The sequence below is a fragment of the Diabrotica virgifera genome, chromosome 2, assembly GCF_917563875.1.
Source record: "Diabrotica virgifera virgifera chromosome 2, PGI_DIABVI_V3a".
Lineage (NCBI taxonomy): Eukaryota > Metazoa > Arthropoda > Insecta > Coleoptera > Chrysomelidae > Diabrotica > Diabrotica virgifera.
Window position 1 is genome coordinate 20,384,827 of NC_065444.1, and position 21,972 is coordinate 20,406,798.

At 31.7% G+C, this 21,972-nt stretch overlaps 1 protein-coding gene across 1 annotated transcript in view; it reads right to left on the bottom strand.

Moving 5' to 3' along the window:
• LOC126880626 (rho GTPase-activating protein 100F) overlaps positions 1-12,342 on the bottom strand; it is a 262,842-nt gene extending 250,500 nt beyond the window's left edge. Inside the window, exons 1-3 of the mRNA XM_050644637.1 lie at positions 12,232-12,342; positions 11,340-11,456; positions 1,116-1,199 (exon numbers count right to left, since the gene is read on the bottom strand). Coding sequence (XP_050500594.1) covers positions 1,116-1,199; positions 11,340-11,456; positions 12,232-12,342 — 312 coding nt within the window. The remainder of the gene's footprint in view (positions 1-1,115; positions 1,200-11,339; positions 11,457-12,231) is intronic.
• Between the last annotated feature and the right edge of the window lie 9,630 nt (positions 12,343-21,972).

The window sequence follows — 21,972 nt, forward strand, 5'->3', positions numbered from 1 at the left end:
GAAAACTAAGATCAGATCTTTTTTGACGCTCTTGTACTCTGATTTGAATATTTGAATATATCAATATTTAAGAAACGACGAAACCCAAAAGACTCCATTTTCAAACTAATAAATATTTTAAAATAAAATCTTTGGATTTCTTAATTCGGAAACAGATTCTCTCTTATACCTATTACCCATCCTTCTAAAATTTACAAGGAGGAATAAAGGGTGATGAATGCAGAGACATGGGGAGTCTATATAGTTGCACTCCACAACACATCAATTCAACGAGGCAAAGATCAACAAATCTGTTTCCTAGTACTCAATACGTGAGTAAAAACGCAGGTAGAGAAAGGCATTTTATATTTAATTTCGATTCAGAAATCATTACCATCTCTCTATGGAACATTTCGAACTTTTGTTCTCCTCAGGAGAGCTTGTAATGATGCTCTGAATGGTCCATAGAGAGATGGTAATGATCTCTGAATCGAAATTAAATATAAAATGCCTTTATCTACCTGCGTTTTTACTCACGTATTGAGTACCAGGAAACAGATTTGTTAATCTTTGTCTCGTTGAATTGATGTGTTGTGGAGTGCAACTATATAGCCTCCCACTGTCTCTGCATTCATTACCCTTTATTCCTTGCAAATTTTAGAAGGATGGGTAATAGGTATAAAAGATAATCTGTTTCCGAATTAAGAAATCTAAAGATTTTATTTTTAAATATTTATTTGTTTGAAAATGGAGCCTTTTGGGTTTCGTCGTTTCTTTAAAAGAGGTCGCGAGTGCGTCTAAATGTTGATTATTTCTTTGTAATTGGCATACTTGGCGACTATGTCTAATTTCGATTCATAGAATCATTACAAGCTCTCCTGAAGAGAACAAAAGTTCGAAATGGTCCATAGAGGGATGGTAATGATATCTGAACCGAAATTAAATATAAAATGCCCTTATATATCAATAATTTTCTTATTCTGTTATTTCCAATATTTATAACATTGCCTGCTTAAAGTTGAAGTCAAATATATCTGTTAACTTTTTTTGACGCGGTAATTTTTATGAAAACTTCTTCTAATTTTCGTTAAAAACCAACATTTACCAAAAATTACTGATGTAATGTTATCACTTACGTCCAAGGCGGCAGCCGTTGACGCATCGTGGTCGTTTTCTACTGTTTCTATCTGCTTAAAAATTTCACTGCTGATTCCTGACACCTGCAAACAAAATTTAATAATTGTATTTATGTTATTCATTTTTAATATAATTTTATTTTATTTTTTTAATAGTTTAATATTACGCCAGTCAATGGGAGCAAAAATAGGATATTACCTCCGAATTTTATCCTACTGCATGGATTTTAATGAAATTTTGGGCCTAGCTTCTACTTATCTCCTAATTCAAAGTCTACCCTATGCCGATGTGTGCTTTTATCTTGGGGGTGGTTCCCACCCCTTTTCAGGGGTAGAAAATGTCTGGGTTAAAATAACCACGCAAGTGGCTAGAGAAATTAATTATAAGCAAAAACTGTTCTATAATTTTTTTTGAAAACTCAATATTTTTTGAGTTATTCGTGATTGAAAATTGGCCATTTTCATTAAAACATAACAACTTTTGGAACGGTTTTTTGCAAAAATCTTAAAAACTATGCATCCAACTAAAAAAAACTATATAAAACATTTTTGTAGCTTATAAAAAGAACAAATAGACTAGTTCCCTCATAAATCTTCTAGTTATAATAATATAAAAAGAGATATGGTAGGTGAAAATAGTTTGTTTTTTGGTGCATGCTCAAATCGTTGTATTCAACTTGAAATAACAGACAAACGGTCGATTTTAGGTGTATAATGTTACCAACACCTTTTGTAGTGCTTAAAAAGATCTTTAAAATAAGCAATATGCTGCAAAAAAATTGATGATTAATATATTTTAAGAAAAAATGAGAAGTATATTTAACCTCTCATCCACCAGAATTTAAATGCATCATTTTACTTCTACCATACCTTTTATTATAGTATTATGGACGGGTGCAAAAAGTTGGACGGGTTTAAAATGAATGCTTTTTGAAAAAAAAATAAGATCAATTTATAGAGCACATTTTTATATTTCCTTAAAAATCTTCTTTTTCTACATGTAACTTGAAAATAAAACACAAAACAAAATTTTTACTTAACGAAATCCTAGATTTTTGTGTGGTACCTTTTTGAAGTTATACTTCTTTACCGGCGATATGAGGGTGAATTTTTATATGTTAAAACCTATGATCCCGGCGCATGCGCATTATAACTTTGTTCTGATTGGATGTTCAAATGACATGTCAAAAATTATTCAATATGGCGGCTGTGGCACAGCTGTAGTTAGATTATTTATGGTTGTTGCGTTTTAAAATTTGTGTGAAAAGAAACAACAAACAAAAGTTAGTTAATAGTTATACTGCCTTTTTAAATAGTTTCCATACACCTATATTTTTGGACTTTTGGACTATTTTGGACAGGGGAAACTCATTCTAATTTGGTAAGTAATTTTTATTATAATCATATTTTAATTATACATTTAGATTAGGTTGAAATACAGTAGAGCGTCGATTATCCGAACTAATTGGGGGACATAGGTGTTCGGAAAACCGATTTGTTCGGATAATCGAACTACAATATATTGATACATATTTATAGTCATACATATTTATCCAAAAGTGAATAAAAGCCATATTTATATACCTACATATTTATTTATATCTTGATAATGACAACTAGCAACTAAACAAAAAAGTGCAGTCTTTGCAACAACATAATTATTTTTGGATACAATATTGAAGAAAATTGAAGATATTTTAAGCGTCAATTACTAACGCTTGCTCGGTATTCGAGTGCGGACGCGGGAGTCGATAGTTCGAATAAGCGGTCGTTCGGTTGATCGACGTTCGGATAATCGACGCTCTACTGTACATTTATTTTCTCAAGAATGGGGATTTTAGAGAGAAATCCCAAATTAGGTCCGATTTTTATTTTTAAATTGTGATTTTTTGGCGTAGATTTATTTATCTAGTAGGTATGTAATGCTTTGATTTACATACTTAATTTGATTACCAACAAAAGTTCTACTAATCTTCATCTAATATATTGTTTTCTTACTGTTTTGTTATATTTTAATATTTCCTTCCACAAAATTTAAACTACATAATTTAATTATATTCAAAACAACTGTCAAACAGTAAAACGTTCAGTTACCCTATTTTTTCACATGACAAATAATGTGGAATTGGACGAGTGAGTCTAGGCTTCGATTACGAATCAAAGCGCCCCGAAATTCACGGGTTCGATTCCCGATGCAAGTTTTTATTTTTTTATTTTTTTATGCATTTTATGATTGTTAGTATATTTGTTATATAATTTTTTTTTTTTCAGAAAATGCGTATTTAAAATTTTTGCCAACAATTATTATCGTTCAGAAATCATTTTTCTTTGTGGCATTTTTCAATGTGTTTGTGTGCGTTTTATTCTTTTATTTTTTAAAATTTTTGGTATTGTCTTAAAAATCACATAATATGTAGTAGAAGTATAACTTCTTACGTGCGTACAAAGTACACACACATTAATTTTTTTTCGTATCTCTTATTATTTTCGAGTTACATGGAGAAAAAGGAAGATTTTTAAGAAAATTCAAAAATGTGCTCCATAATTTGATCTTATTTTTTTCAAAAACTATTCATTTTAAACCCGTCCAAATTTTTGAACATAGAAACAACACTATAGTAAAAAGTATTGTAGAAGGAAAACAATGCATTTAAATTCTGAGTTAATGATGAAGGGTTCAATATACTTTACATTTTTTTTTAATTTCATTAGTCATCAATTTTTTTGCAGCATATCTCGCTTACTTTGAATGTAATCGACATTTGATGTTGGTCATTCTAAAGGACTTTTCAATATCACTTCAAAAGGTATTGGTAACATTATACAACTAAAATCGACCGTTTCTCTTTTATTTCAAGTTGAATACACCACCAAACAAAAACAAACTCTTCTCGCCTACCATATCTCTTTTTGTGTTATGGCTAGAAGATGAAGGAACGAATCTCTTTGTTTTTTTATAAGCTACAAAAATGTTTTGTATAGATTTCTTTTGTTAGATGCATAGATTTTAAGGTATTCGCAAAAAAACCGCCTGAAAAGGTGTCATTTTTCAATGAAAACTGCCAATTTTCAACCACGAATAACTCAAAAATTATTGAATTTAAAAAAAAACTATTGAACAGTTTTTGCTTAGAGTTAGTTTCTCTGACCACTTCCGTGGTTATTTTAATCAAAAAATTTTACACCCCGAGAAGGGATGGGAACCACTCCCAAGATAAAAGCGCACATCGACATAGGGTAGACTTTGTTTCTTGAGCTATTATCTACTTATTGTGAAAATATCAAGTAAATAGATTTAGTAGGATGGAATTCGGAGCCAAATAACCTCATTGACTGCCCTATATAAGGAAACGTAAAATCGCAAAAAAATAGTATCAGAAATAGGTACCTATGTAGCTTTATTATAATTATTAGTAGCTGTTACAGACTGTAGGCAGCTGTAGTAGGACAGAACGGAAGAATATTATTAAGGAAGTAGAAACCCACTGCTAGACAACAAGACCAACATTGGAATGCAACAATACAACACTTGAAATTAAATGACCGACGGGAAGATCACATTATGAGATAGGTTGATGATAGTAAAAGAGTAGCCGGAACAAATCGGAAATATGTTGCTCAGGATAGAGATCGATAGAAGTAGTTGGGAGAGGCCTATGTCCAAACTTGGATGACAGAAGGCTAAGAAGAAGAAGAAACTCACAAAACCTTTAGGGCCAATTGGAGAAGATGAAGAAGTAGCTCTTTGAAACAAATAACATAAGATCTTTGTGGCGCATTATGTGTTTGAGATTTGAAGTTTTCCCAACTTTGACGATCTTCAGCAGATAACAATACTTCTACGTTGATGAACAATGAGCGAATGGATAGATTGTTTAATTTTTTTCTTCTGCTGCTTTTTCCTTCTTGTATGTAGGCTTTAAAGTGTGTTTCTTCTTCAGTATTAGCCTCCTAAATTGTTTAAGTTATCGCACCATCTTTTTCTTGGGCTGCCAATAATTTTTCGTCCATTTGGTGACTTATCTCGTGCTATTCGTACTATCCTATCCTCTGCTATTCTACTAATGTGTTCATTTCACTACTGTTTTCGTTTTGTCACCCATCCATTTATGTCTTCTACATCGCATGATCTTCTTATATTTTCGCTTCTCTCCCTATCCAACAGATTTTTCCCCGATATTCGTCGGAGTATTTTCATCTCTGTTGTTTCTAGTGGTCGTCTCGTTTTAGATGTGTTAGGTCTTGTCTCCGCCGTGTATGTCAATATAGGTCTAATTGCTGCTTTATAGATTCTTGCTTTTGTGTTTTGTGTTAGGTGTTTGTTCTTCCAGATTGTGTCATTAAGAGATTTCGCCGCTTTATTTGCTTTTAAGCTTTGTTGTCGTACTTTCTCTTCAACATCTTCGTAACTGATTATATCTATTCCTAGATGTCTAAACCTTGCTTCCTGCTTTATTATTTTCCCATCAATTTTGATTTTACATCGTAGTGGGTATTTAGATGTTGTCATACATTTGGTTTTTTCTGCTGATATTATCATATTGTATTCCTTGGCTGTCGTATTGAAGATGTGTGTTAATCTTTGGAGATCGTCTTCTGTCTCGGCGATTAATGCGGCGTCGTCTGCATAACATAATATTTGGATTTCTTTGTTCCCCATTCTGTAACCATGACGTTTACGTACTGCTTCTATTACTTCGTCCATTATTATATTAAAGAGAAGTGGGCTTAACGAGTAACATAATCACTTAATTTTTTTAAGAACACAATATGGTGGTAACAAACACATTCTCAATTACCTCTTAAAAATCTCCACAAATTTGGTGATTTCCATTATTATATTAAAGAGAAGTGGGCTTAACGAGTCACATAATCACTTAATTTCTTTAAGAACACAATATGGTGGTAACAAACACATTCTCAATTACCTCTTAAAAATCTCCACAAATTTGGTGATTTTTCCATTTAACTCGTCGAAGAAGTAAAAAAATCCATAAATTTTCTAGGCTTTAGTTGCGTCTAAACTTTTTATTTGTAATGATTAAAATAAAAAGGTTTTTAACACTTCTGTTTTAAAACTATTTTACAAATATAGTTTTAATACTAGAAAGTCTGGCTTAGCATACCTACCGAGAAAGCCGGAAGGGATCATTTTGGCCCCACGCTCTTTAATCAATTAATACTCGGTTTAAAGAAATTAAATCTACTCTAGACGGTAGAATCTGATTTTATTTTTTACTTTCATTGTTTAACATATTCGCTGCCTATCAAAAACATTCGGAACACCATACAGTTTGCAGTTTTTGATATTTGCTACACATTGCCTTGTTACAGCCGTTACAATGATTGCAAGTATAATCTCCTTTACAAAATATTTTTAACTGATATTTTTTTCGTTTTTGGATAGTAACAGTGATAGTTGTTGGTAGACCTGGTGTTGCTAGGCGTAGTTCCAGATTTCGGGAGACAAGGTATGGGGTCCATAATTCTTCACACAGCCGAAGAATAAACTTACGAAGGCTGAGTCTACTTCCAGTTATTTCTTTATAAATAATTCATGCATTTATTGCTTCCAAGTCAAGAGTATTATAAAACACGTACATAGGCCATCGTCTTGAAGTTACTTTTGTTGTATACAGACGCGTTATTTGGTCCTCTACACCAACAATTGCATATTTGTGTTCACTTGTGTTCACCAACAATTGCATCTTTATTACGTAGATGATCAGTACCAGTATAAGGGTACATTCGACAGGAATTTGAAAGAAATGATTGTCGAATTTCCCAGAAAACGATAATAACTTACACAGGGCCAATTTGGCCCCTTTAGACTTCTATGGTAGATTTGTTAAAAAACCATTTAATAAATTTAGTAAACAATATTTTTTTGTGTTAAATAAGGCTTTGTATCGAAATATTAAAAGTCATCAAATATGGAAATATTATATTATCAAATAAAAAAAACTACAATAACTTTAAATCGCAACAGGGGCCAAATTGGCCCCTCCGACTTTCTAGTGTTAAAGTTAGATGAATACACTGTGTTCATTATTTTCAGTAACTGAACATATTCCAAATAGTTGTTTGGTGTAATACTTACACATTACGTAGTCGACGAGTAACGTTGACGTGTAAAAGCTATTGGCGTATTTTTATTTCTTTATTTCGTGCAAGTCCCAGAAACAACAAATTTACATACATAAACGTGTTAAAGTAACAATTCCAAACATTAATGATAAAACTTTAGAAACGGAAATAGTTTGCCGACATGATTTGGAGAGCACACAGCTCGTTAACCGGTTGTAACTGTTTTCGCTGTTGGTGGTGGAGCTCTTTGTTCAATAATTAAATTATACTAATGGATGTCCGCAAATTTCCCGGCTCAAAACACTCTTCGCGAACTCCGATAATACAAGGTATCTTAATGGATTGAAAAAAGGAAATGTTTATCGGATAATGGAAAAAGCATCATCGTAAATTTGGGTCCTATAAATTTTGATACACTTTAAAATCTCTTTTCCAGAGGGTGGTTTGTTGCAAAATAATTATAATATAAAATAATGTACTTAATAGTTATGTATTGGATCCGATAATGCAGATTTGAACTTAAGTTTAAAAAGGGAGAGATAAAAGTTTTAAGACTTTAGTATTTATAGTAAATGATAAGCCAAGACAGTAGTTGTATAAAATATATTGAAATAAAAATAGCACGTGGAAACAAGCCACGAAAACACTACATGGAGTGATATGTAGTACGTTCTTTAACGGTAAAATATTGCAAAACCTCTAAATTTTAAAGAATTGGATTGACATGAAATTTGGCATGCACATAGCTAACAAGTCAAAGAAAAAAAGTGATATTGTGCCGATGTCTGCTTTTGCACAATCTTTAAACTTACTAATTTTAAGTAACTTTTGTTCTATAGAGATTTTTCGCCAAGTCAACAGTTTTCGAGTTATTTGCGAGTGAATATATTCATTTTTCAACAAAATAAACACGCTTTTAGACGGTTTTTCGCAAATAACTCAAAAAGTAAGTAATTTGTCAAAAAACATTCTTAGCAAAAATATAGCTTGTAAAAAATTGAAAAAAATGGTGTATATATTAGGTATCTAGGCCTAGTAGAAGCAGAGTTATAGCTAATGAAATATAGGTTCATATTCGTCAAATTCCAAATGGAATACTTTAACGTGAAATAAACAAAAAACAAAGCACTTTTTGGGGAAAACTTTTTTTTGTTTTATGTGTTTTAAAAAAAAATTTGTAGCATTAAAAGTAAATAAGTTATGCTCAAAATAAAGTTAGTCCCTTTTTTTTGGTAAAAAAATCGGGAGAATCACCTCTTAATTAGTATCTCAAATGAACTTAATCGTTACCGCTTCACAAGTTTCTTTACTCATGTATGTATTGTTTAATATGATCTGTAAGTTTCATCGGTTCAAAGTCCTTATTTTTGAAAGGGCTGTATTTAAAAGGGCTTGAACGAGTCACTGACCACGAGTGTATGCAAATTTAGAAACACCAAATCTTAATCAATTTTTGTCTTACATAAAAACGACAAAATACAAGATATTCAGAAAGGCAATTCTGACTTTTTTGTTTTTTGAGATTTTTGTATCTCTAACAATTTTTAAGTTATTTTGAAAAAAACTTTTTTTTTTCAAAATTAAAATTTTTAATAATTGAAAACCAATTTTTTTCAAAAATAAGCACTTTGAATCGATGAAACTTACAGATGATATAAACATAATATAAATAAAATAATTTTTGAAGCGGTAACGATTAATTTCATTTAAGTTGTTAATTAGGGGGTGATCTTCCTGATTTTTTTTTTGCCAAAACAAAAGGGACCAGTTTTATTTTGAGCGTAACTTGCTTAAATTTGATGCTAGAAACTTGTTCTAAAAACAAAAATAAAGCCTTATTTAAACACTTTAAAAAAGTTCTAATGAGTTTTTCCCAAAAAGTGCTTCGCTTTTTGTATATTTCACGTTGAAAAATTCCATTTGAAATTTGGCGAAAATGCACCTATTTTTCATTGGCTATAACTCTGGTTCTACGAGGTCCAGAGACTTCAAGCGTATACCATTTTTTTTTACTTATTTATAGGCTATATTTTTGCTAAGAATATTTTTTCCACATAATACTTATTTTATGAGTTATTTGCGAAAAACCGTCTAAAAACGTGGTTATTTTGTTGAAAAATGAATATATTCACTCGCAAATAACTCGAAAACTGTTGACTTGGCGAAAAATCTCTATAGAACAAAAGTTACTTAAAATTAGAAAGTTTATCCATTTCCGGTCTTATTTTGGACACATATTTTTTCACCCTCAAGAGGGGGTGAAAGACGCCCCCAGGGCAAAAAGCGCACATCGGTACAGTATCATTTTTTTCTTTGGCATGTTAGCTATGCATATGGCAAATTTCATGTCAATCCAAGCGGTTCTTTAAAATTTACAGCAAAAACCGTGAAAGAATGTACCAATGGAACAACACCTTAACCAAAGAAAACAAAAAAGGATAAATAAAATAAGAACAGTTGAAATGGATTTAATGAGAATTTACAAATTACCAAAGAGGATAGAATAAGAACAAAAGAAATATGAAACAAAATGGAAGTAAAATATTCAATTACAAAAAAAGTTTTAAAACAGAGCCCTACAAGGGTACTAGATGTACAAAAAATGCCAGAGTATAGATGGCCGAAAAGAATATTGGGACTGGGACCTGTCAGGAAGAGGACGTGTTATGAGATAGAAAACATACCTAGGTAATGTTGTGATAGATAAAGAAGATGACTGGGAGAATATAGTGCTGTGGAAAACTCTAGAGAAAAAAGGGGAAGAAGAAAAAGAAAATTATCTTACTAAACAAAATGCATAGCAAATTTTTCGGTAGACTGCACTAGGATTTGGTTACCAATATTAAAAAAAGAAGATTATTAAAAGAACATACCAAATATCAACATTAGTAACTCAAAAACGTATCTGTTAAAGATACATCATTTAAGGCCATCGGTACATAATTCGTAAATATTTTACGGGTATCCCTACTTTTTCTGTCTTTACACGGCAAATTACGTATAGTATAATTCACACTGGTATGGATATGTAAACATTACTAAAATGTCATTCTACTTAAAAATGTCATCATTGATTTAAAGAGATGGCTTTTGAATGTTCTTGCATAACTGTTATTTTTATAATTGCAAATTATTAATTCAGTTAATAAATGTGATAATTTTTTCACTAACTATGTATTCAGTGATTGTAATAATTTATATTATGTACAACAAAAACTAATACTCAATCGAGAAAAGAGCAAAAGTGTTTAGTGATTTTTTAATAATATATTGTTACTATGGAACGTTTACAATTTTGAACATCTTTAACAACAAAATACTTGGATCACAGAATATATTATCCTGATGTATTCTCTGCTTGGATCTTCCACAAATAATACACAATAAATAACTTTTTATTAATTTCACGTCTTAAATCAACTATTTATCAAATACACTATATATTATCAATATTATTTAATCAACAACTCAAAATATTCACGATGCCATGTCAAATATTTAAAATTGTCACTGATTGTCACTGTCTGACTGACAGTATGCTGACAATATTCTATTCGATTGAGTGCGTTGTAAGACAAAGATAGATTTGGAAATATTACCACGGACATTGTGTTCATTTTTTTCGAAACCTGAAAAAACCAATAAATATTTTTGAAAAATTTAAACGCAGAATGAAAGACTATAATATTACCGAGGGCTTAAAGTCCCTTATAATAAATAAAAAGTTTATTTTGAATGAGATATTTTAAATTAAATATCACACTAAATTTTCTCTTAGCTTTTCACCCCTGTAACTTATTAAAATAAACATTATAGAAGTTCTCAGGGACTTTCGGTCCTCGCCAATAAGGTAATCTTTCATTCTGTGTTTAAATTTTTCAAAAATACTTTTAGTTTTCTCAGGATTCGAAAAAAATTAATCCCCATTTGAATAGCATTGCAGCCGAAAATACGTACCCATCCTTTTTAAGTTTAGAATACGAGTAGTATAGTAGTAAATTGTAATGAGATATATTATATTTTTTTGGTTTTGATTAATTAATTAATTAATTAATTAGAAATGCTTTGGCTACAACACTAATTGATTAAGGAACTTAAATTTTACTTATTTAAACCAGTATTCTTCTTATAGTATACCTTTCTGAAATCTCCCTGTATGACCATTGGCGGAGGGTGTGAGGTTCTTGAATTAGGAGCTGCCGCTGGAGCTCGCAGTGGAGACGCAGTGAGATCCAAAGCCTCACGCCCATTATCCTGAAACAAACAAAAAAATCTTTGTTAATATAAAATAATAACAAAAATGGTATTCATCAGGAGATATACGACAGGTTTTATTGTTTAAAGTGGAAATATTTTTGTAAAATCGTTAGTTCATAAATCAGTTGTCATATTTAATAATAACTGTTAGGATCTAAATACCTCAGAGATTTCCACGTTTGTAAACATATTTTATTTCTTTTAGCAGGCTTACTGTTATTGGCATTGTGTTTCACCAAATTGATTGATTGGTTACCATTGATGATTGGATAAAAATTGGATAAACATTAAACCAAAACTATCTCCAAAAGTATTAACTTTAGATTTAAAGTATTTTATAAACAATCAATTGTCTTCATTTCTCATTAACTTTCTAAATTCTTACAAACTGATCACGTACGTCAAGGTTTTCATTATTTTCTGTGTTAGGCTTTGGCCACACGGGCGATTTTTTACGGCGCGATAATATACGGCGGCCATTGTTTTGACTATCTCCTTCACCAATTTTAGATGAAAGGATTACAAACCAATGGGCGCCGTAAATTATCGCGCCGTAAAAAATCGCCCGTGTGGCCAAAGCGTTAGGAATTGTTTTTTTTTTCCTTTCTTTCCTAGCCTAACTTCCAGAAAGTTTGTCCGTACGGTTGAGTATTCACTATACCATAATTTAATAAATCCTTTCCAAGGTCTATGCTTGTCTTTCTTGAATTTAGTTTGCTATTTCTTATTAGAGTTACATCATTGCTTGGAATCGTTTTCCGTTTGCGCCCACATTTCCTTTTCTTTTTGGAGATGATGATCCAGCATCTCTAAATAATCTTAAAATTCTTAAAACACTTGATTTTTCCTTACAAGCTGCCATAGCTATATCTCTCACAGTCATAAGTGTCTAATCTTGCATAGGATCGTAAAAATTTGGCTTTTTCAACTACTTGGCGATTTAATCTTTTCCACATTCCGTTTTGCTATGGTGTGATGTAGTGATGAAAACTATTTGTTGTTTGATGAATAATTCCAATTTGTATAAGGAAGTTTTCCAATTAATTACTGCAAAATTCACGGCCATTATTAGGTCTTTTTGTTGAAAATTTTTGAATTTTTAATTTATTTGGCTTGCAACAAGGCTTCTGAATTCTTTCAAATGAGTCATTCCCTGATCCTCAGATTTTAAAAAATTAGCAAATGTTATGCCGCTGAAATTATCTTCACAATTTAAAAAATAAGGGGATCCGCCCATATACATATAAATATTTTATGGGGCAACAAAGATCTGGTTCAAAGGTATTTTTCTGAAGCTCTTGTTCTTCTTGTTATACAGAAATGACTCTGTCTGTTTTTGCAATGTGCCTCCAGTTAGTTGTCATTGCATCGTTTTCGTGGTCTTCCCACTGAACGTTTTCCTATTGGGAAACCGTCTCTCGCTGTCTTTACTTCTCTATTTGTTGTCATTCGACTTATGAGGTCATTTCATTCTACTCTTCTGTTTCTTACGCAGCTAGTAATGTTCTCCATCTTGCATCTCCGTCGTATATATGTACTTCTAGCTCTGTCCTATAGTGCCTTACCATCGATTTTTTTAAGGGTTTTTATCTCCGATGTTTTGTTTTCACCCAATTTTGAAAAACTGTTAAAACTTTGAATTATCCACGTCCTTCTGTCCGTCTGTCTGTCTGTCTGTCTGTCTGTGATCACAACTCCTCCGTCAATATACCAGCTAGAACGACAAGTGACGTGTCAAATGAAAGCTTATAATCCAAGGATGGTACTAAAGGTGAGATATTTGACCTAGGCTGTCCGCCCGTGGCGTCGGTCCGTCCGACTGCGAATATAACTCCTCCGTCATTATACCAGGTAGAATGACAAATGAGGTGTCAAATGAAAGCTTGTAATTCAAGGATGGTACTAAAGGTGAGATAGTTGACCTAGGCTGTCTGTCCGTCGGTCTGTCCGACCGCGAATATAATTATTTCGTCATTATAACAGCTAGAATGACAAATGAGGCGTCAAATGAAAGCTTATAATCCAAGGATGGTAGTAAATGTGAGATATTTGACCTAGGCTGTCTTTCCATCGGTCCGTCCGACCGCGAATATAACTCCTCCTTCATTTTACCAGGTAGAATGACAAATGAGGTGTCAAATGAAAGCTTATAATCCAAGAATGGTACCAAAGGTGTGATATTTGACCTAGGCTGTTTGTCCTTCGGTCCGTCCGACCGCGAATATCTCCTTCATTATACCAGGTAGAATGACAAATGAGGTGTTAAATGAAAGCTTACAATCCAAGGATGGTGTGAGAATGTGAGAAATTTGACCTAGGCTGTCTGTCCGTCTGTCCGTCCGACTGCGAATATAACTCCTCCGTCACTATACCAGGTAGAATAACAATTGATGTGTCGAATGAATGCTTATAATCCAAGGATAGTACTAAATTGCGGAATTTGACCTAGGACTTCCGGTTTTATAAATGCGACCAGAAGTACTGTTTTAAAGTCACCGGAATAGTACACGTGATATATTATTCGACGTTACTTAGCAAGATGAGAACCAATATATACTTCCGGTTTCATGACTGTCTGCTCATCTGTATTTTCGTCCGCGAATACAACTCCTCCATTATTAATACAGATAGAATGACAAATGAGGTGTCAAATGAAAGGTTATAACCCAAGGATGGTACTACGGATGAGAAATTTGACATCGGACTTCCGGTTTTAGAGTTGCAACCGTATGAACTGTTCTAAAGTCACCGAAATAGTATAAGCGATATATCATTCGACGTGCCTTAGCAAGATGAGATCAAATTTTGGTTTTGGATTTTATAAAATTTCCGCTTAAAAAGTTCTAACCAGAAGTGCCGTTATATTCGCAATAATAGTACATGTAACACATCAACCGAAGCGTATTGAAAGTTGAGTTTTAATCTTTAGTTCCTGTTTTGAAGTCATTTCTGTTTAAACAATGATGACCCAAAGTTTAGTCAAAATGACTCAAAATTAGTAAAATCGTATATGTATCGATGCAAAGTTACACGAAGCGTTCAAATATCGATTTCTATTTCTACCTTAGATTACTTTGAGTGAAAACCTAGGACTTACGAAGTTAAATTACTTGTTGAGCAATCTTTTTGTCCTCTCTGTGTCAGGTCGTGTTTCTACCGCGTATGTCATTATTGGTCTGATAACTGTTTTGTAAATTCTGCCTTTCATTTATTTTCCGATATTTTTATTTCTCCATATTGTGTCCTTCAGGCAACCTGCGGCTCTGTTTGCTCTATTTACTTGACCTTTAACTTCTTTTTCGAACTTAACGTAGCTAGATAGTGTGATGCCTAGGTATTTAAACTCCATCACTTGTTCTATTATCTGACCTTCCAGCTCCAATTTACATCTTATTGGATCTTCTGTTATAACCATGCATTTTGTCTTTTTTGGAGAAATTAACATGTTAAATTTTCTGGCGGTTATATTAAATTGGTAGAGCATACGTTGTAAATAATCTTCACTTTGAGAGATTAGTATTGCATCGTCTGCATAGCAGATTATTTTAAGTTGTTTTTCTTCCATTTGGTATCCTTTTTTAGTTCTTACTTTTTTTAATATTGCATCCCGTCGGTGATTCTGCAAAACCTCGTATGAGAATTTAGTTTTTTGCCCTGTCAGAAACTCCGTTAAAAAATACACATGTTAATGTAATGAAAATGTCAAGAAACCTAATTATGTTAACGTCGCTGAAATATGTGGCTGTTTTGCGTCTCAAAAGGTGGAATCATTGCATCGCGATGTTTTCCCTTAAATAGGCAGGGTTGTTGATATTTGGTTTAGAGTTCTGACTTTATAGCTTCACTGAGGATGCATAGATGCTGAAATAACTATATGGAGATGGTGGTCCAACTCTGAATCAAATTTAAACAAAAACTGCCTTTATCTTCTTCGTTAACATAGTTACGAAATAAACATTTTTATTACGTTAGCATGTGCATTTTTTAACGGAGTTTCTGACAGGGCAAAAAACTAACTTCTGGAAAAAATTCTCATACGAGGTTTTGCATAATCACCGACGAATACATGATCAGGTTGAACAATAAAGGACTCAAGGAATCCCCCTGTCTTATCCCATTGCCAGCTTCAAGCTATTTTCTTGTGGCATCTGAAATTTACTATTTTATTACCTTTAATATCTTATTAATCTTAATATTTTATTATCTTAATTAGTTAGATTTTGTTAGCATTATTTTCACTCGTGTGACGAAATGTGGGAAATGTCGTATAGGCAAAAATAAAAAAGTTTAAATTACACAATAAAGCTTGCGTACACCATGCACGGTTTCCAGTAATCAATTTTCCAAGAAAAAGTTTTCATGTTGATGTTCATTTATTTTATATTTGTGTGGGGGAAGTGAAATGCGTGCATTGAACCTACTAGCTGCAATAATGATGTAATAAACAAGATTATGTAAGGATCGGAAAGTTTGAATGGCGGCTAATGGTGTGCGAGAAACAATAATTCAAGCATTTGTAACGAAACTTTTAATATAATCAGTAATATAAAACTTTACAGTTTTATGTTTCCGAAGGAACTGCAATAAAAGAAAATGATGAGAAATGTGCATAATTTTAAATGAAATTTTGTATCTATTAGTGCGGCAGATTCGTGCAAATATTACAAGAATTGTGCATTTAATTATAGAAGCATATAATTTGGACCACATACACTTCACATAATATAAAGGTTCAAATTTATATATGAGGCCATCTCAGATTTTGCCTTTTACAAAATTGGCAGGCATTCAAAATGGCGACTATACATATATCACTAATAGCACGATAACTTTTGAACGAAACGTCCGAATTCAACCAAATTTGGAATATAGGTTCTTTTTTTATGTATAATATCGAGCTCTTGAACCGGAAGAATCGGTTTACCAAAAGTTATGATTTCCTGATGTTTTACGTAAAAATATGTTGTTGTTTTTTCAATTCTTTCACCCTGTATATATTAATTTTTCAAAAAGGTAATACCGGAATTGAAAAGAGCGTAAAAATATTTTTTGGTAAATATTGTGAACTTTTTAGTTGTGTTAATTACCATTTAATAAATGCATAACTTATCTTCACAGCTAGGGCTTACAATACCGAACTAAAATTTGAATATGTACCGGTACTTGATATTTGAAATTTGAAATATCGGGATACCGGTATTAAAACCGGTATTATTAATAAAAAATTTACTAGTTATATTTTTACTTACCTCAGTTGTTATATTGACTTGTTTACAAATAATACAGTCTGTTCCAACGAAAATTTGATCCCCCAGAAACTCAGAAACCAAGAGCTTCTTCAAAATTTAAGAAAACACGTCAGTTTATATTAGATGGGGGACGAATTTTCGTGCAAAATTCATGCCCTCAATTGTAATCCCCTACTGCCTCGCATCAACCCTCACTTTTTTTTAAATAGCAAGTATGGTCGGGCGGCACATCATTTGAAAGGTAATTTTTTTCTCTACATGACACTCTATTTTTTTTTTAATTTACGTAATAAGTTTCAAGATAATTTTGTATTTAACAAATTTATTATAAACTAGTTAAATCCAAAATTATCTTTAAAGTTATTCCTCAAATTAAAAAAAAAATAAGAGGGTCGTGTAGATAAAAAAATACCTTTCAAATAATGTGCCACTCGACTACATTTGCTGTTAAAAAAAACTGGGTTGAGACAGGGCAGTAGGGGGTTACATTTGAGGGTATGAATTTTACATGAAAATTCGTCCAACTTCCAATACAATTTGACATATCTTTTAAATTGTAAAGAATCTCTTGGTTTATGAGTTGCAAGGGGGACGGGATATTTTCGTTAAAACACACTGTATATGAAATCCAATAAATCTTGCTTGACAATCTAATTTTAGCGCTGTTCCTTTACCTAATTTTTCTCTCACGTACTTTTGTAAATATTTATCATTTTTAGAAGGTGAACTTTTAAATTTTTTCACTACTTTCCAAATTTCTCGATGGTGTCATACTCTGCTCGGTATGTGTAACAAAAATGTGCCTGATGATTTTAATACAACGAAATTGTTTGTTTATCTTCAAAAGCATTTCTTGTAATTAATTAATATTATTTTAAATTAGATTTATATTATGCATAAATTAAATTTTTATCAACTAATGTAATACCAAAATACCGGTATTTTTACATCAATACAATATTGTAAGTCCTATTTACATCGGCAGATTCGTGCAAATATTATAAGAATTATTGAGAATTTAACGGTAGAAGCATATAATTTGGACTACATATACTACACATACAAAGGTTCAAATTTAGGTACAAGGCCATCTCAGATTTTGTCTTTTTCAAAAATTTCGGGCATTCAAAATGGCGACTATACATATGTGACTAACAGCACGAAAATTTTTGAACGAAATGTCCGATTTTAACCAAATTTGCTATATAGGTTCTTTTCTTAATGTATAAGCTCGGGGTCGTGAACCGAAAGAAGCGGTTTACCAGAAGTTGTGTTTTTGCTGGTTTTTTATGTAAAAATATGTTTTTATTTCAATTCTTTCACCCTGTATATATTAATTTTTCAAAAAGGTAAGACCGCCATTGAAAAGAGCGTAAACATATTTGTTAGGACATACGTATTTTAATTTTTTCTAATTTACGTAATATTTTTATTTACAAAAAATTGGGCAGCTCTTACAAGAAAAGAGATATTCGGATAATTCCAAAAGCAAAATCTTAGTGATTCCTTCGGGATAATATGGCCTATGAAATAAAATCAACTCTTCAATTTTTCCACAGAATTTTTTAAAGTTAGGAAAAAATACAACGCTTTCATTCACCCCCATCTGAGCAATTTTTTTTTACCGGAATAACAAAAAAACGATACGAATACACGTACCTACAAACTGATGTAAGAATTTTTAAAATCGGAGTATAAATAATAAAGTTATAAATTGTCAAACTTAATCAAAAATTTTTAGTGGCGGAATTTTGTGCCGGTGAGCGTATAAAGTCAAATATAAATTATTGTCCCTTCATTCAGCATGGTGGCCATGAATATGAACAAATCTTTGATTTTTTTTTTGATGGCTCGAAATTTTTCTCTTTTTGTATAAGATTTTATTTTGATTGTTTTAATTTAAACTTTTCTTTGACTTATTCGATATTGTCTTATATTTTTCTATTACTGTATATATTTTTACGAACTTACACTCCACAACATTGCCCCCGGCATCGGCAATAAAATTTTCGCACAAACAAAAAATGGTATACGCCGAGACAAGAATTCGGGTATCATCTCCATAAAAGAAAATTTCCAGGACATTTTTATGGTAATCGATAAAAGTGTAGGAACGCTTCGACGTTGGCGTCGACGTCGGCATCATGTTCTATTTAATTATTATTCAGGGAAGGAAGTGCTAAGTTTTTATATTCCGTAACCGAAGGAGCGTACATAATATTTGATGAACAGTGGTGGGGTGAAGCGAATCCTTTTATTTATATGCTCTATATGAGGAAGTGCTCTATTTCTTTTCGAAGGCGAAATACCATAATATGATGAATTGTTAAACGGGGAGTATAAAAATAATCACAATGAAGAAGGCACAGATGATGGAAATGAAGAAGACATAAATCACGATAATGAAGGATACACAGACGAAATTATGAATATGCAAAGATACAGTCCGGAAGATCTACCACCATCCTTAAATGAAGTTGAAATTATTATTAAGAATCTAAAAAACTATAAATGTCCTAGAAGTGATTCTACACTAAGCACCAAAATTAACGCACCACCTTAAAAATGGGACATTTTTGATGTCTTGTATTTCCTTAAACTGTTGTCCGATTATAGTAATTTTTTAATGCGTTATAGCTTTATTCTTCAAGAATATCGATGTAATAATATGGATGCTAAACAGATAAGTGTCATTGTATACCGGGTGTAACAATGATAGTGTGTTTTTTCCTCAAAGTTTGGAACACCCTGTGGAATATTCTGGCGTATATAAAATATTGAAGTTAAAACTCAACTATAGCCTTATGCTTTCTTAACAGTATGCTTTTTGATTCACTAGCTTATGTTGGATAGTAAAAAAGTTAGGCACTTTAACAACTAGCCATGTTCTTCATCAATACAGGGTGTTTCTAAATAAGTGAGACAAAGTTTAAGGGGTAATTCTGCATAAAAAAGTAATGACCATTTGCTTTATAAACATATGTCCGCAAATGTTTCATTTCCGAGATACAGGATGTTGAATTTTTTCTTACAAACTGACGATTTACTTATTGCTCTAAAACCGGATGAGATATGCAAATGAAATTTGGTAGGTTTTAAGAGGTAGTTAGTGCGCATTTTTTTTGGCTTACAATTAAGAATTTTATATTCACCATTGGCGTGCATACGGGTCATATTACCCGGTCATAATACCCGGTCATATTACCCGTATGCACGCCAATGGTGAATAAAAAATTCTCAATTGTATGCCAAAAAATGCGCAATAACTACCTCTTAAAACCTACCAAATTTCATTTGCATATCGCAACCCGTTTTAGAGCAATAAATAAATCGTCAGATTGTAAGAAAAAATTCAACATCCCGTATCTAGGAAACGAAGCATTTGCGGACATATGTTTATAAAGCAAATGATCATTATTTTTTCATGCAGAATTACTCCTTGAAGTTTACAAGGGTACAACACCCTGCATTGATGAAGAACGTTGCTAGTTGTTAAAGTGCCTAACTTTTTTATTATCCAACGTAAGCTAATGAATCAAAAAGCATAATATTAATAAAGCATAAGGCTACAGTTGAGTTTTAATTTCAATATTTTATATACGCCAGAATATTCCACAAAGTGTTCCAAACTTTGAGGAAAAAACACACTATTATTTTTACACCCGGTATATAATGACACTTAACTATTTAGCAATATTATTACTTTACCGATATTCTTGAAGAATAAAGCTATAACATACTAAAAAATTACTAAAATCGGACAACAGCTTAAGCAAATACGAGCCGTCAAAAATGTCCCATATTTAAGGGAGTGCGTTAATTTTAATACTTAGTGTATGTCTTTTTTCTCACTTGTTGTACAATACACTATTTAATTACGTTAACATATATTTAAATATGTTTTATTTATGTGAATAAAGTTTGCAAGGCTATATCAAGTATACTAGATATATAAATCATCATAAACATATAAATATTCATTTCAGTACTGTTTATTTTACCGCATACTGTAATTACATGTTTTCCCAAAAACTTATGATCCAGCACCATGGACAGTTTTAGATCTATCAGTGAACCATATTAGCTCTCCATTAATAGTTGGGACTTTTTGTTCTCTAGACGGTATAAATGTGTTATTCTTTTCAGTGAAAATTAGTTCTGGTGTAATCATATCTAAGTTCATCATAAAGATGGATTCCTCAAACATAGCCCCAATAGTGCTTGTGTGGCTATTATATTGAAGCTTTGTTTTAAAAAGATAATAGCAGTCTTTGACCAGATTCACATAACGGAATAGTTGGTTTTTATATTTATTTTTATTCTAGACAATAAATGGTGTTTATTTTTTAAAATTACATATTAAATACTCTGGGATAATTAGCAGAATACAAGGAAAAGATATTTACCAGCAACTTTATTGCTGGAATCGAATCATATGATTCTATGTATTAATAATATAGGTATGCAAAATCCAAAGATAGTGTGTTACTTTTTTTATAAAAAAAAATGGCGCCCGAAAATCATGGCGCCCTTTTTCCATTTTTGCTCTATAACACCAAATATTTTAAATTTACACCAAAAATACTCAATTAAAAATTTACCGTAATTAAATTCTGTATAGAGACGCATTAGATGTTTTCACAGTCTAATTTCAATTCTGTTAAGTATATTTGATAGGTATAGTGCCTTTTTATACAAAAATCATAGCTATTCTTATGCATTCTAATTATTGTGGTTATTATAGCGATCGTAAATTTTTAATTAACAATTTAATTATTGCTAAACTGTTTATTAAATTTCCATCGGCTTCTGGAAATATAATCTATTCCAAAAGAGCTTTTATATTAACAAGTTATTTAATTATTGATAAATAATTACTTACCTAAAATTTTAGTTGAAAATTAACGATTTTGTTGGAAAAGCTCACATTTTCCGAGGAAAATTTTTGTCGAAAGAAATCGGGAAAAACATACCTCCATGCAGAATTTAATTACGGTGAATTTTTATTTGGGTATTTTGGTGTAAATTTAAAATTTTTTCAGTTATAGAGCTAAAATTGAAAAAAACACGATTTTTGGGCGCCATTTTGTTTATAAAAAAAGTAGCACACTATCTTCGGACTTTGCATACCTATAATATTAACATAGGATCATAAGATTCGATTCCAGCAATAAAATTGCTGGTAAATAACTTTTCCCAAAATAGGCCTATTCTCCGATAATCTGCCCAGACTAATAATACAGTGGAACCTCGGTAAGTCGGAT